Here is a 12,169-nt window from a genome sequence, read left to right as displayed (position 1 = left end):
GGACCCTCTTGAGATCCCTCCTACACTTCCTAACACTAATGTTCACGCATTCCTAGACAACTAAACTACTACAGGGAGACATATAGAACACCGATCGGACGACAAACCTTATAGTCAATACACGAACTACTAGGTGAGTGGGGGTTTGACTTTGTTTTATCGTTGAGTGTTTCTTTACATACATGTCATGTGTGATGCATTCATGTTGCATACATACCTTGGCTATGTGCTCATTGTTTAACTTCCATTATATGGGTTATGATGGATGCATGCTTTGATTATCTTGTTTGGGTGAATGATTATTGCTTAATTACTCACTATGCTTGCTCATTAAAATGTTAACATGTTAAATGCTTATGGAATATGTTTTCACTTAAATTGTTATAATGGAATGTGATTTTGGATATTAGAAATGTAACAAGTTATGGATGTGAGCGATGTTGTATAATGGGAAGAGATGTAGATATTAGTTATTTGTTAAATGCGATTAAAGGGATACAAGTGGTAGATGTGTAAGTTCCTACACCGTGATCGCCTTATTTGGTTAATGTGATTAAAGGGATACGGGTGGTAGATGTGTAAATTCCTACACCAATGTGATAAAAGGGATACGAGTGGTTAATGGGTATATTCCAACACTGTGATCGCCTTAATTGGTAATCCAGGCCGGGTATTCGATGGGTACATTCCGGGACCGTGGTTGGATTTATCGGAGATTTGCCGAGATACCGATGTGTGTCCATGATCGGCAGGCTTCCACACGCAGTTAGGATCATTATCGTTGGGTGTCTAACAGGTACATTCCAGGACCAGGGATAATGCCTACTGCGTTGTAGATAATATCACGGCATGCATGCCCTGCATCATAATACGTAACGCATCATATATCATGATTCATATTGCATATTGAACTGTTGCATATGATGCATGACTGTAAATTGGATCTAATGTGCGAGTCATCATTGGTGGTATGGGACGTGAATGATGTTCGTTTATCAGGTTTGGTTTGCAGTCAAACAATTGTTGTTATGTGTGTGGTTCAATTTTCTACTCACTGGGCTTAGTAGAGCACACCCCTCGTGGAACCCTTCTTTTTAGAATGTGATGTAGGTTGTACGGTACCAGTAGAAGACAGAGGACACGATAAAGGATGTGGATGCGAAAGTTGGTCTATGACTGTCGATGCTTCTTTCACTTCTTGTTGCTTTTGATATTGTATTTTCTTGATGTATGTTTTCCTTTAATTCTCTGTACTTATGAAACGACTTCTATTGTATTAACTTTTAAATTCAAGAATAATCCACCATGTATTTATTATCACTCTAGTTTTCCCTTTATGAGAACCTACGGCTTTATTTTAAAAATCCTTCTGCTACTCTGATGTTGTTTATGATTTTCGACTGTGACTGTGCGGTAAGCCACTACGTCCGTGATCCTGGAGGCGGTTTGGGATGTTGGGAAGCATCCCAGTCATACCAAAACCCTAGGGTGGGGGTTGGGGTGTGACATGAACCCTTCACTTGAAGAGCTAGTTGTGAAAGAAAAAGAAGCGAAGTCCACCCTTCTGGAAGTGCTCTTAGAGTAGGAAGCCTTCCTCAAGCAGAAATCCCATCTTTGCTGGTTGCAACTTGGGGGCTGGGAATAATGGATTTTCCCATAAGTCAGTTAAAAGCAAGCAAAACTGAAACCATATTTTTCAAGTGCAGAAGGAAGATGGTTAAGTAGTGGAAAGCCAAAGGGAGATAAAGCAGAAGATTGTGGAACATTTTTCACATCTCTTTTGAGTTCATTCCTTCGGAGGAAAGTAGTGACTTGAGCAGCTTGAGGTTTGCCCATTCTTTATCCTTAGACCAGCAGAATTTATTGATTGCAGAAGTTTCGACAGAAGAGGTGAAGTCAGTGGTGTTTGAGACTAAAGCCAAAAAAGCCCCGGGCCCTGATGGCTTTGGTGCTCTCTTCTTCAGACCATCTTGGGACCTAGCGGTAGCACAGGTTACAGAGGCAGTCAATGGTTTTTCACTCCATCATGCCCAGGTCGGTCAACTCCACCTTCATTTGTTTAATTCCTAAATCATCAGAGTCTGGAATTAAATAATTTCCGGCCTATTGCCATTTTCCTTTTGCCTTCTGCGACTTTATTTATAAATTTATCTCTAAGATTATGGCCCTCTGATTATAGAAATAGTTGGAAGTGTTGTTTTGTCCTACCAGTCTCCTTTCATCAAAGGCAGATCCATTGTTGACAATATCCTGATATGTGATATATCATTTAGTTAGAGGTATTGAACAAAAGCATTCTTACCTTGCGGCTGTGATGAAGGTTGATCTTCATAAAGCCTCCTAATGAGGGTTTGCTAGGGCTAAGCCTGTTTACCACCACTACTGCCCCCTCATCTCCTTTGCCCATATGTTCTGGAATGTTAAATGTGCCCTCAAGAGGTGGAACTCCTCCTCCTTTGGTAATATTTCTTCTCTGGTTTCAGATTGCAAGGTCAAGCTTTCAGATTAGGCTACAATCTGATGTTCATAATGTCTCTATGCCTGAAGAAAAAAAATGTGTCTCATTGAATCTCCTGTCCATTATTGCTCAGGAGGAAAGCTTTCTTGGGCAGAAATCCCGCATTAAATGGTTGGAGCTTGGGATTCCAACTCTGCTTATTTCCACAAATCCTTGAAGGCCAGCACCAATATCCACTCAATTGTTTCCCTTCTGCTTAGAAATGGTTCCTCTCTCACTGAAGTAGAAGATATCAAGTCCGAAGTAGTGGATTATTTTGTGCAGCTTTTTGGGCCTTCTGTCTCTGCCTTTCCAGATTCTATTCCGGAAGGCTTTCTCAACAAATGCATCTCCCCCCCCCCCCCTCTCCCTCCAAGCTACCCTTCAAGCTATCCCCTCTGAGTCTAAAAACCTCATTGTTGTTCACTCTCACAAGACTAACAAAGCCCATGGTCCGAATAGGTTCAGCATTCGGTTTTTTATGCCTGTTGGGATATTATCAAAGTGGACCTTATCAAGGCCCTTCAAAACTTCTTCTTTAACCCCAGTAAGATCAAAGGGATTAATCATACTTTCCTCTCTCATTCCCAAGAAAGAGGGTGCTTCTTCTATGGCTAATTTCCACCCTATAGCCCTCTGCAACTTGCTTTACAAATTCATAGCATAAGTCCTAGCTAATAGGCTTAAGTTGGTGGTTGATTCCCTTGTCAGTAATAACCAATCAACCTTCATTCCTGGTTGATAGTAATTAAAAAAAAAATAGGGTAAATTACACGACACCCCCTGGTTTTCAAACGAAATTCAGATCACCCCCTGGTTTAGACCCAATATGACAAATTAGTCTTTACCATTAGTTTTATGCTGTTAAGTGATGATGTCAGCCAGTTAAATAAATTTAAATCCCTAAACTACCCTTGACCAATGTTGAAGATGAAGCAAGGGTAGTATTGTAAATTTAATTCTAATGTTTTAGTACAAGGGTAAAATAGTCCTTTCACACCAATAACTAACAGCAGACTAACACCGTTACTGTAGAGGAGGTGATCTGAGTTTCGTTCGGAAACCAGGGGGTGATGTGTAATTTATATAAAGACAAATACAGAGACCTCAACTGGAAGAAAAGATTAAAAAACAGGAATGTAAACAACTGCAGAAGATTTCATAAATACCAAAGAAAGGGGAGATTAAAACAAGGGGCGCTGTTCTCTGTGTCGCAGGCTCGCAGCGCAGCCTGCGCCCAGGCACATGGGGGTGGGCGCAATGACCACCCTGCCCCCCTGCAAAGGCTGCCCATGTGCCACAGAGAACATTCTCCCCTAAAACAATTAAGATGATCAAAAGGAAAAGAAAAACATACAAGTTCCCAGGCTTCAATATTTCTTTGCGAATTCTCATATAAGGCCATGCTGTTCATATAGTCCAACATAAAAGAAGTTAAAGCTCATAGATTACAATAGAGCAGTCACTAATTATTAACTACTGAGAAGTTCATTATAAACCGCGACAAAATAATATATAAAGAGTAATTCATGGTTTTAAAAAAGACATTGATAAATACAAAGGTAGGCTGTAGTTACAATAAGATAATTAAACAGAAGGATGAACATTTTATTTGGCAATTTTGCCTTTACACAGTTAGGCATAGACAACCTTTAGTCTCCATGGTTAGCCTCAGTATTGCCACATGGTAGAATGAAGTGGCAATTACTGCCGTTGATAGACAGGAAGATCTAGATAGGCTGCATGTCAAATTTCAGACTCAAATTCAACCATGTACCCTCCAATGTATGTCCATGTACACATACAGTACTCGCACCACTACTATGCACTCTCCCCTGGTCCTGGATTTCAAAGCTTTATTTTGCCACTTGGCAAACTTTGAAGCTGAAACTCGACACAGGAGCAGGTGTCGTAAAGGTCTACCTGTCCATAACATTTGGGTCCCATTCGATAATGCCATGTAGAGAATGCCATCCGCTGAAATTTCAAGGCTGGCTCCATGGCCATAGAGGAAATTTAACTATTTATTTGCTTCAAGGGTATTTCAAGGTCCTAAAAAGGCACAGACCAGACACAGAAAAGTTCATCCAAAGATTGGAAAAACATAACAGTACAGTACAATAACTAAGCAGGACTAATATTTATTTTACATCCCAAACAGTTGTGACAATTCCTTCAGATTACGAGGGACGTTTTGTTCTGTTTGGGCCTTCCCACATTCTAGTAATTTATAACATGTGAACATAGAAGCAGGGCAACGTCATCATTCTTTTTTCTTTTTTTTTTGGATGAATAAAAATTTAATTACGAAGAAAAGGGGGAGAGGGATATACAAGCCCGAAGGCCAACTAGCCCGAAACTAGAAAGGACTAGGTAGGGCGCAAAATAGTAGAAGAGAGACCCCAGGAGACAACAATACACCTGTTCCTTGGGGAATCTATGACACTAGTAGGGGGGAGGGAGTTAGCTTTAGATGAGACATCAAAGAAGATGGCCTTCCAAATCATGTCTAAAGAGCGGGAGTTGGACGTCCATCTTCTAAGGTTACGCTCCATCCAGATGTGGGAAATAGTAGCACAAAAAGCAAGCTTTCCAACCGTGTCACAGATCGACTTTCCACCAAAAGTCATATGAATCCAAATCCATTCCCGAGACAGGGGAAGAGGCCTTCTACGAGCAGGCCAGCAATGACGAAGAACCCGGTTCCAGATGGAGGCAGCAAAGGGGCAAGTGAAGAAGAGATGGTCGATGTCTTCATATCCATTCCAACAAAGGCAGCAAGTAGGGGAGACTTGCATGTGCCTGTGGATGAGGAAGGCCTGAGTTGGGAGGCAATTTGCAAGGGCGCGCCAAGCTGTGAAGCTCTGCCTAGGGATGTGGTCTTTGTACCAAACCACTTTGTGCCAAGGAGAAGGGGTCCCTCTATGTCTGACCGTGTCCCAAGCAGAGTGGGAGCTGAAAGTGCCAGTGGGGGAGGGAAGCCATAAGATGGTGTCCCCTCTGCCTCTGTGACCCGGGGGAATAAGGGGGAGGGAACTCCAGAGATCAGCCAAGGGGGGAGGGAGGAGGGGGGGTCCAAGAGCCATCAGTGATGATGGATGCTACAGGGGACAGCCTGTCCATGCAGGACTCATAGATGGTGCGGGGGCTGACTAAGGAGGCCAACACACCCGAAGGGTGCCAATTGTCTAGCCAAAGATAGGTCTGCTGCCCATCATCAATCCTGCAAGAGATAAACCCTTTGGCAACGTCATCATTCTTGTTTTCACATTACTCGACTTTTTTTTATATTAACAAGAAAGCACTTTATGAGATACTAGAAATAGGAAGGTCCAAATAACCCAAACAATAAGCTATGGGAATGAAATATGGAAATGAAATTATGATGAAATTCATAAATTAAACATTATGACCATGGAGAGTGACAAAAGAGATGGAGAATAACAAACTCTGAACGACCTATTTGTATTTATCCTCCCATTACCCCCAAGAAACAACCATAATAACGGAAATCAAGCAGGTGGCGCCAACTCATCCAGCACAACAACCTGACCATTATTGCTACTCAATATTCTGGGGGCCACTGCGTCAGGTTCTATTTCATGAGTGTCTACAAGGAGTTCATTCTGAACCGGAACAATAGCCATACAACCTTCAGGCTCCATCTGAGAGGGTGTGATTGTTGAGTTATCACAGACATTTTCTCAGGCACCTTGAGTACTACCACCCAGAACACTCTCTGCTGCTAGTTTCGTCTTTCTTCCAACCACTCTGTTCCATTCTCCCTCAGGGGCCCCATATGCTGAACACCCTGAACAATCTTGTCTGTTAAAACACTAGAGATCTCAGGTGGAGCATCAGCAGAATGGTTGCCAAGAGGAGCAGGCTTCCGAACATACATGGGAATGGTATAAAGGGTATGAGGATTACAGTCCAGTACATCATGTGCACTAAATTTGTCTCTTGTCTAGATACTCTGAATTTAATCATTAATAGTGCAATACCCTAGAACAATCAGACAGTAGGTTGCACTTCAACTATCCTTTCATGTCCATGAGGATGATCAAATCAACCTACCATTTCCATTTGTTAACGTAACACTAGAAACACAAGATATTACACAAGGCTGAAAATAGAAAACGGGGAGAAGCAATAGTGCTTACTTCTGATTTTCTAAAAATAATACAACTCATTTGAACCCTAAACCCAACAAGTGGGGGTTGGCTATTGTTATTCCTAGGTTGACACTAAGAGGGGGGGGGTGTGAATCAGGGTCTTCAAAATTTCTCCCAAAGGTCTTCCACACAGTTCCCAACACACTCCCCTTGGTATTCCCTACACTAATAAGTAATAACACTATCCACCACAGGCACTCACTGCTAGCACTGTCACAATCCTACGCTGACTGCACCATCTCAAGCATACACAACCACACACACACATTCACATCCACATACAATCATATTTATGTCCACAGTCCACCTCAAAACCATAGTGGTGAGGCCTACCAGACTGTAAACACCCATCCTATCATCACCATGCACTTGAACATATCCAAATAAAAACAAATGCAAAGGAGACATAGTTTTTACGTGGTTCGGCAAATTGCCTACATCCACGGAGCACTGCCATGATCAGGCATTCGCGGTGCTCACCCTCTCCTACTTAAGCTCTTTTTTTTGGATAAGTAAATTATATTAAAAAAAAAAAGGAAAAAATAAATATACAAAAAAACAGAAAGCCACCTAGAACCTCTTTACAATATGCTTAAAGAGGAAAATGGGAGACCCCTAACTAAAACGGGACAAGCCCCGTATCAACCAAAGTGCCAAAAACAAGGAAGTTACAACCGATAGTAGATACAGAAATCAGCATCCCCCTTAACCAATTTACAAAGTTCCTCCAGGAAGTCAGCCAGTTGAAGAATAGTCTCCACATCACCCGTAGGTAAGGAGGCAATGTAATCGGCTGGTCGATTCACCTCCCTCCACACATGCTTATATTCCACCGAAGAAAGAGAGGCACTCAAATGGTGGATTTTGCTCTTCAACCACAGTAATGCCCAAGGACCTTTAATCTTTCCATTTAGCAAGTCCACCTTTGGAATCTGACCAAATGGACACGTCATAGAAGCCTTTTTCAATACATAAAGTCATACCCCGAAAGATAGCATACAACTCCATAGAAAGGACTGGTCTATCTACACCCCACCTGCAAAAGCAATACTGGGGAGACCCATAGCATCACGAATCAGCCCTCCATAAGTTGCCTTTTCTTGGGATAGAGAACCATCACAATTCAAAGCAAACATAGATTGAGGAGGTCGAAACCATGAACATGCCTTCGGAACAGTAGGATTCCAATGCACATTAATTCCCCAACTATCAACAAGAAACTAATTTCTAGGGTTGAAGTCCCAGTAAGAGAAATGGAGGCACGCCTAGAAAGCACATCTTCTTTAATTGCAGCAACAACTTGGGGTCTTGTTCTTGTCTTATTACGGAACAATCTAAAATTCCTCTCTTGCCATCTCCTACTTAAACTCTTGCTTAAGAGCATGGGTAATAACCCTAGTTGTGAGTTTTAGCCACAAATACGCAAGAGCACCATCTCCTACTTTAACCCTTGATGATCACAAAGGCTAAGGCAACAAACCCCAAATTCTACAGGCCTCACCTTGATAGGTTACACCTCCTCTTTGTCCAGTTCCCCATTGGACTTCCACCATAAAATTAAGGGTAAATTACACGTCACCCCCTGGTTTTCAAACGAAACTTAAATCACCCCCTAGTTTTTGAAAATACTCAAATCACACCCTGTATTAGACCCCAATATGATAAATTAGTCCCTACCATTAGTTTTATGCTCTTAAGTGATGATGTCAGACAGTTAAATAAATTTAAATCCCTAAACTACCCTTAACCAGTGTTGATTTACGATTTTACACTTGTAACTGAAAACCCCAAATTCATCATCTTCCTCACACCTGCAACTCAATCTCAAGCAAAAGAAAGACCAGAGGAGGGAATCCATCCTTGGTGCATTGTAAAGAGGGCAAAGAGAGCGTGGCCATTTCGTCATCAGCCATGCATTTCTCTCCCTTTCCTTTCATTAGATTTCAATTCCCAATGCTTCAGACAAATTTACGTAGCGGTGGGTTGTCGGTGGGTTGCCTATTTTGGTTTGGTGAGAGATTTCCGGAGGAGAATTGTTGCTGAATTCGATTTTTTTTTCAAATTCTTTCTCATCAAAATGGATCGGTTTTTTACACTCCTCAGGATGTATTTCTTGCAACCTTTTTCAGAGTCTCAGTGTATGAAGAAGCTTAAATGAGCATTCTCCTATTGTCTTTCCTTTTCTTTCTTCTACCTTCTTCTTCTTCTTCTTTTCCTCCTCTTATAACGCCTTTTTCTGCTGCTCTCTTTTCCTTTCTTGTCTTAAAAAGAGAAGTGGGTAAAGCGTGAGGAAGCCAAGAATTATGGGTAAAGAGAGGTCATGGGGTGGTCGTTCCACGACCACGAGGAAAGCAGAGGGACACCTCTAGTTGTATGAGTGGTGTACTTCAGTAACCCTTTGATTTACATCGGTTTCAATTTCCTTTACACCAACCTTGTTTTAAGACCCCCAACTCCTTTCTTCCCGAAGAACCCACAATCCTCAAAGGTTAGCTCTCTCTCTCTCATACCAATTATTCTCTTTCAAGGTAGGAGAGTGAAATAACAGGAAGTTCCAGCTCTAGGGTCACTATTCGTCTTCTCCAACTCAATCGGCCCGTTGACCAAGTTTGAATCACGAGGAAGAAGACGATGGAGAGAGATCTAGAGAGCATAGGCGTGATACGAATGGACCACAGGGCTAGGGCGAAGCAGAGGCGGCGGTGGCGGTGGCAGCGGTGGCGGTGCTGCCAGTGGAGTTACAGGAAAGGTGTGGGGTATTTTAGGTTGAAGATGAAGGAAGGGTAGTATTGTAAATTTAATTCTAATGTTTTAGTACAAGGGTAAAACAGTCCTTTCACGCCAATAACTAATAGCAGACTAACACCGTTACTCTAGAGGGGGGTGGATGAGTATTTTCAAAAACTAGGGGGTGATTTGAGTTTCGTTTGTAAACCAACGGGTGACGTGTAATATACCCTAAAATTAATAATAGGCTTATGACAATGCCCCAATACAAGCTCAATCAATTGCGAACAATTAACATGAAAATTCCTCAATTACAATACAAGTATTGACTCAGGAATTTTCCCAAACACTTGGCCTACAGTCAAATACACTATAAATAGGGATTTGTTAAATGTGGATTACCTCTCCCAACGTAATTGCACTACCGACTACTTCCTGATGCGTAGATATCATCTTGAGTGCGGTCCATCCATCAATGCAGTCAACCACAATCACCAAACCTTTCACCAAGAACTAGGGTTTTTTGTGCTTGGATCAATTCTCTTTGAGTAATCCCACCAATGGCATCTTCAATAAAGCCCACTGAACACTTTGATTGTGTTCCAATCAACCACGATGTCACCAATCATCACCTTCTCAATGATTTTGCGTTTCAACCCTTTTGTCCTTCTCTTTTTCTACCAAAAATGCCTTAGGGACGTTCTCCTCTCAATTCTGAGCATATAGGGAAAAACTGGACTCAATTTGGACTTAAAATAAGTCCAGAAATGTAAGAAGCTCAGCCATTAGATTGGGCAAAGGTGGAAAGCCCGGATGTGCTTTGTTGAGTTTCCAAGGGTATTTTGGTCTTATCAGTCTCGGCTATATAGGTGAATCCAAAGTATGGACAGCAACTATAGTACCAAGTAAGCAGCAGTAGATAAACACAAGGCAGCACAAAAAAACTTGCAAACCACGCAACAAGGAGGGCAAAAAACAACTCCCACAGATAAAATCGATAACCCTTCAGGGTTTTCAAAAACCAAATAACTCTAGTAATGACTGTATCAATAGTTCAATACGATTAGCAATAGAGAGCCAATATACAGGTAAAATAGAATGAAACTAACAATTAGCAGTAGAGTAATCTTCACACATCGAAGAACAGCAGCAAATCATAAATCCAAAAATCAATTTTGCAGGGTTTTGAGGGAGAAGCAAGAAATCAATATCACCTGGTCAGAAGACCTATAGATCTTGAAGCTCAACTGAGAAGCACCATAAATCACCATCAAAAAATCCCAGATCCAAAGAAAACAGCAACCAACAAGCACCAAAGACAATCGATTTTAGCATGGTTTTCCCTGTGAAATCGACTTTTTTGTAGGAAAGAGTGAAAATTGATTCTTGCTCCACAGGTTCTTCAAATCAGAAACTGTAGATCATCATGTAGGTAGAACAACAATATTCCATTGATGAGGGAGTAACTCTTATATCGTAGTAGGTGCAAAAATAGGTGGCTGCTCACCACAGGTTTTGAAAGAAAAAGGAAATCAGCAGTAGGGAGATGGAGAAAACTAAATCTGATTACAGGCGCTCTAATACCATGTAAGAAGTCCAGGATCCTGCAACCAGATTAGAGAAGAGGAAAGAGAAGAGAGAAGAGAAGAAGAAAGTTGAAAAGAAGAGAGTCAAGAAGAATAGATTTCTTGTTAAGCTCTAAGGCTCTTACACCTTATATAGTCTCTCAAAAAAACATAACATTAAAGTCTACCTCCAACCAAACTCTCACCTAACTTTGACAATGGAGGAGCCTGCCACCTAGCTTTGACAATGAAGGCTGCCTCCCTTTGTTGACAATGGAGGGAGCCTCAACAGACTCAAATAAGACCAAAATACCCTTGGAAACTCAAACACTGGTGGTTTTTTCAGTGTTATTCTGACTACTCTGTTTTTGTCATCGCCAAGAAGATTAAAGTAATTGTGTTGATAGTCAATGTGGATGATATCATCATCTTTGGCAATGATATGGTTGGTATCACTGAAGTCAGGGAGTATTTACAGCAGCTTTTTCAGACCAATGATTTAGGTCAACTTCACTATTTTCTTGGCATTGAAGTTGTTAGAAGCAAAAAAGGAATCGGCTTATCTCAAAGGAAGTATGTCTTAGACTTGCTATCTGACACTGGTATGCTTGCATCAAAACCAGCGGACGTTCCTATGGATCCTGTTGAAATAAGTAGTTGTAGGGGCAGAAGGGTCTTTGTGTTATGATTAGTTGTTTGCCTTTTACTTGTCCTTTTCCTCTTTAACTTTATGATAAATATATTGGAGCAGACCTGCGGCAGATTATTCTTTTCTGTCCGCAGGTCCTCTCCTCTCTTTTGGGGCTCGTGTGTTTCTCCCTTCTTCTTCTTTTCCTTCATTCTCTGATCTGGTTCACTAGGTTCTAGTTTACTAACATGGTATCAAAGCTTTTTTAATCAGATTAGAGCCCCCCCCCCCCCCCCAACGATCTTCTTCTGATTTCTCTCTATCATTTTTAGCCTGTGGTGTGCAGCTACCTACAGCTGCCTTTACTATGGTGTAAATCTACTCCTATAGAAGAATTAATGGAGTGATTTCTAGTACTATCTACCCAATTTGATGATCGATTAGATTTCTTCTTTATCTACTCTTGAAGGCTGCTCCAATCGATGTCAAGACAAAACCTTGTCAATTATCGATTTATCTCTGGGAAGGCTGTTGTTGAAGTTCTGCGGTTCAAGGCTGCTTCTACATGTTATTTATT

General features: G+C 41.4%; 1 protein-coding gene across 3 annotated transcripts in view; it reads right to left on the bottom strand.

The window, feature by feature from the left end:
* The window catches only part of LOC122663640 (N-acetylglucosaminyl-phosphatidylinositol de-N-acetylase-like), an 87,759-nt gene that overhangs the window by 43,933 nt on the left and 31,657 nt on the right, over positions 1-12,169 (bottom strand). For all 3 annotated transcript variants that reach the window (XM_043859243.1, XM_043859242.1, XM_043859244.1), the window contains one exon: positions 3,855-3,903. In XM_043859243.1, the coding sequence (XP_043715178.1) occupies positions 3,855-3,903 (49 nt within the window). The remainder of the gene's footprint in view (positions 1-3,854; positions 3,904-12,169) is intronic.

Source organism: Telopea speciosissima, chromosome 6, assembly GCF_018873765.1.
Source record: "Telopea speciosissima isolate NSW1024214 ecotype Mountain lineage chromosome 6, Tspe_v1, whole genome shotgun sequence".
Lineage (NCBI taxonomy): Eukaryota > Viridiplantae > Streptophyta > Magnoliopsida > Proteales > Proteaceae > Telopea > Telopea speciosissima.
The sequence above is the reverse complement of the archived record's forward strand: the minus strand, read 5'-3'. Positions and strand labels throughout refer to the sequence as shown.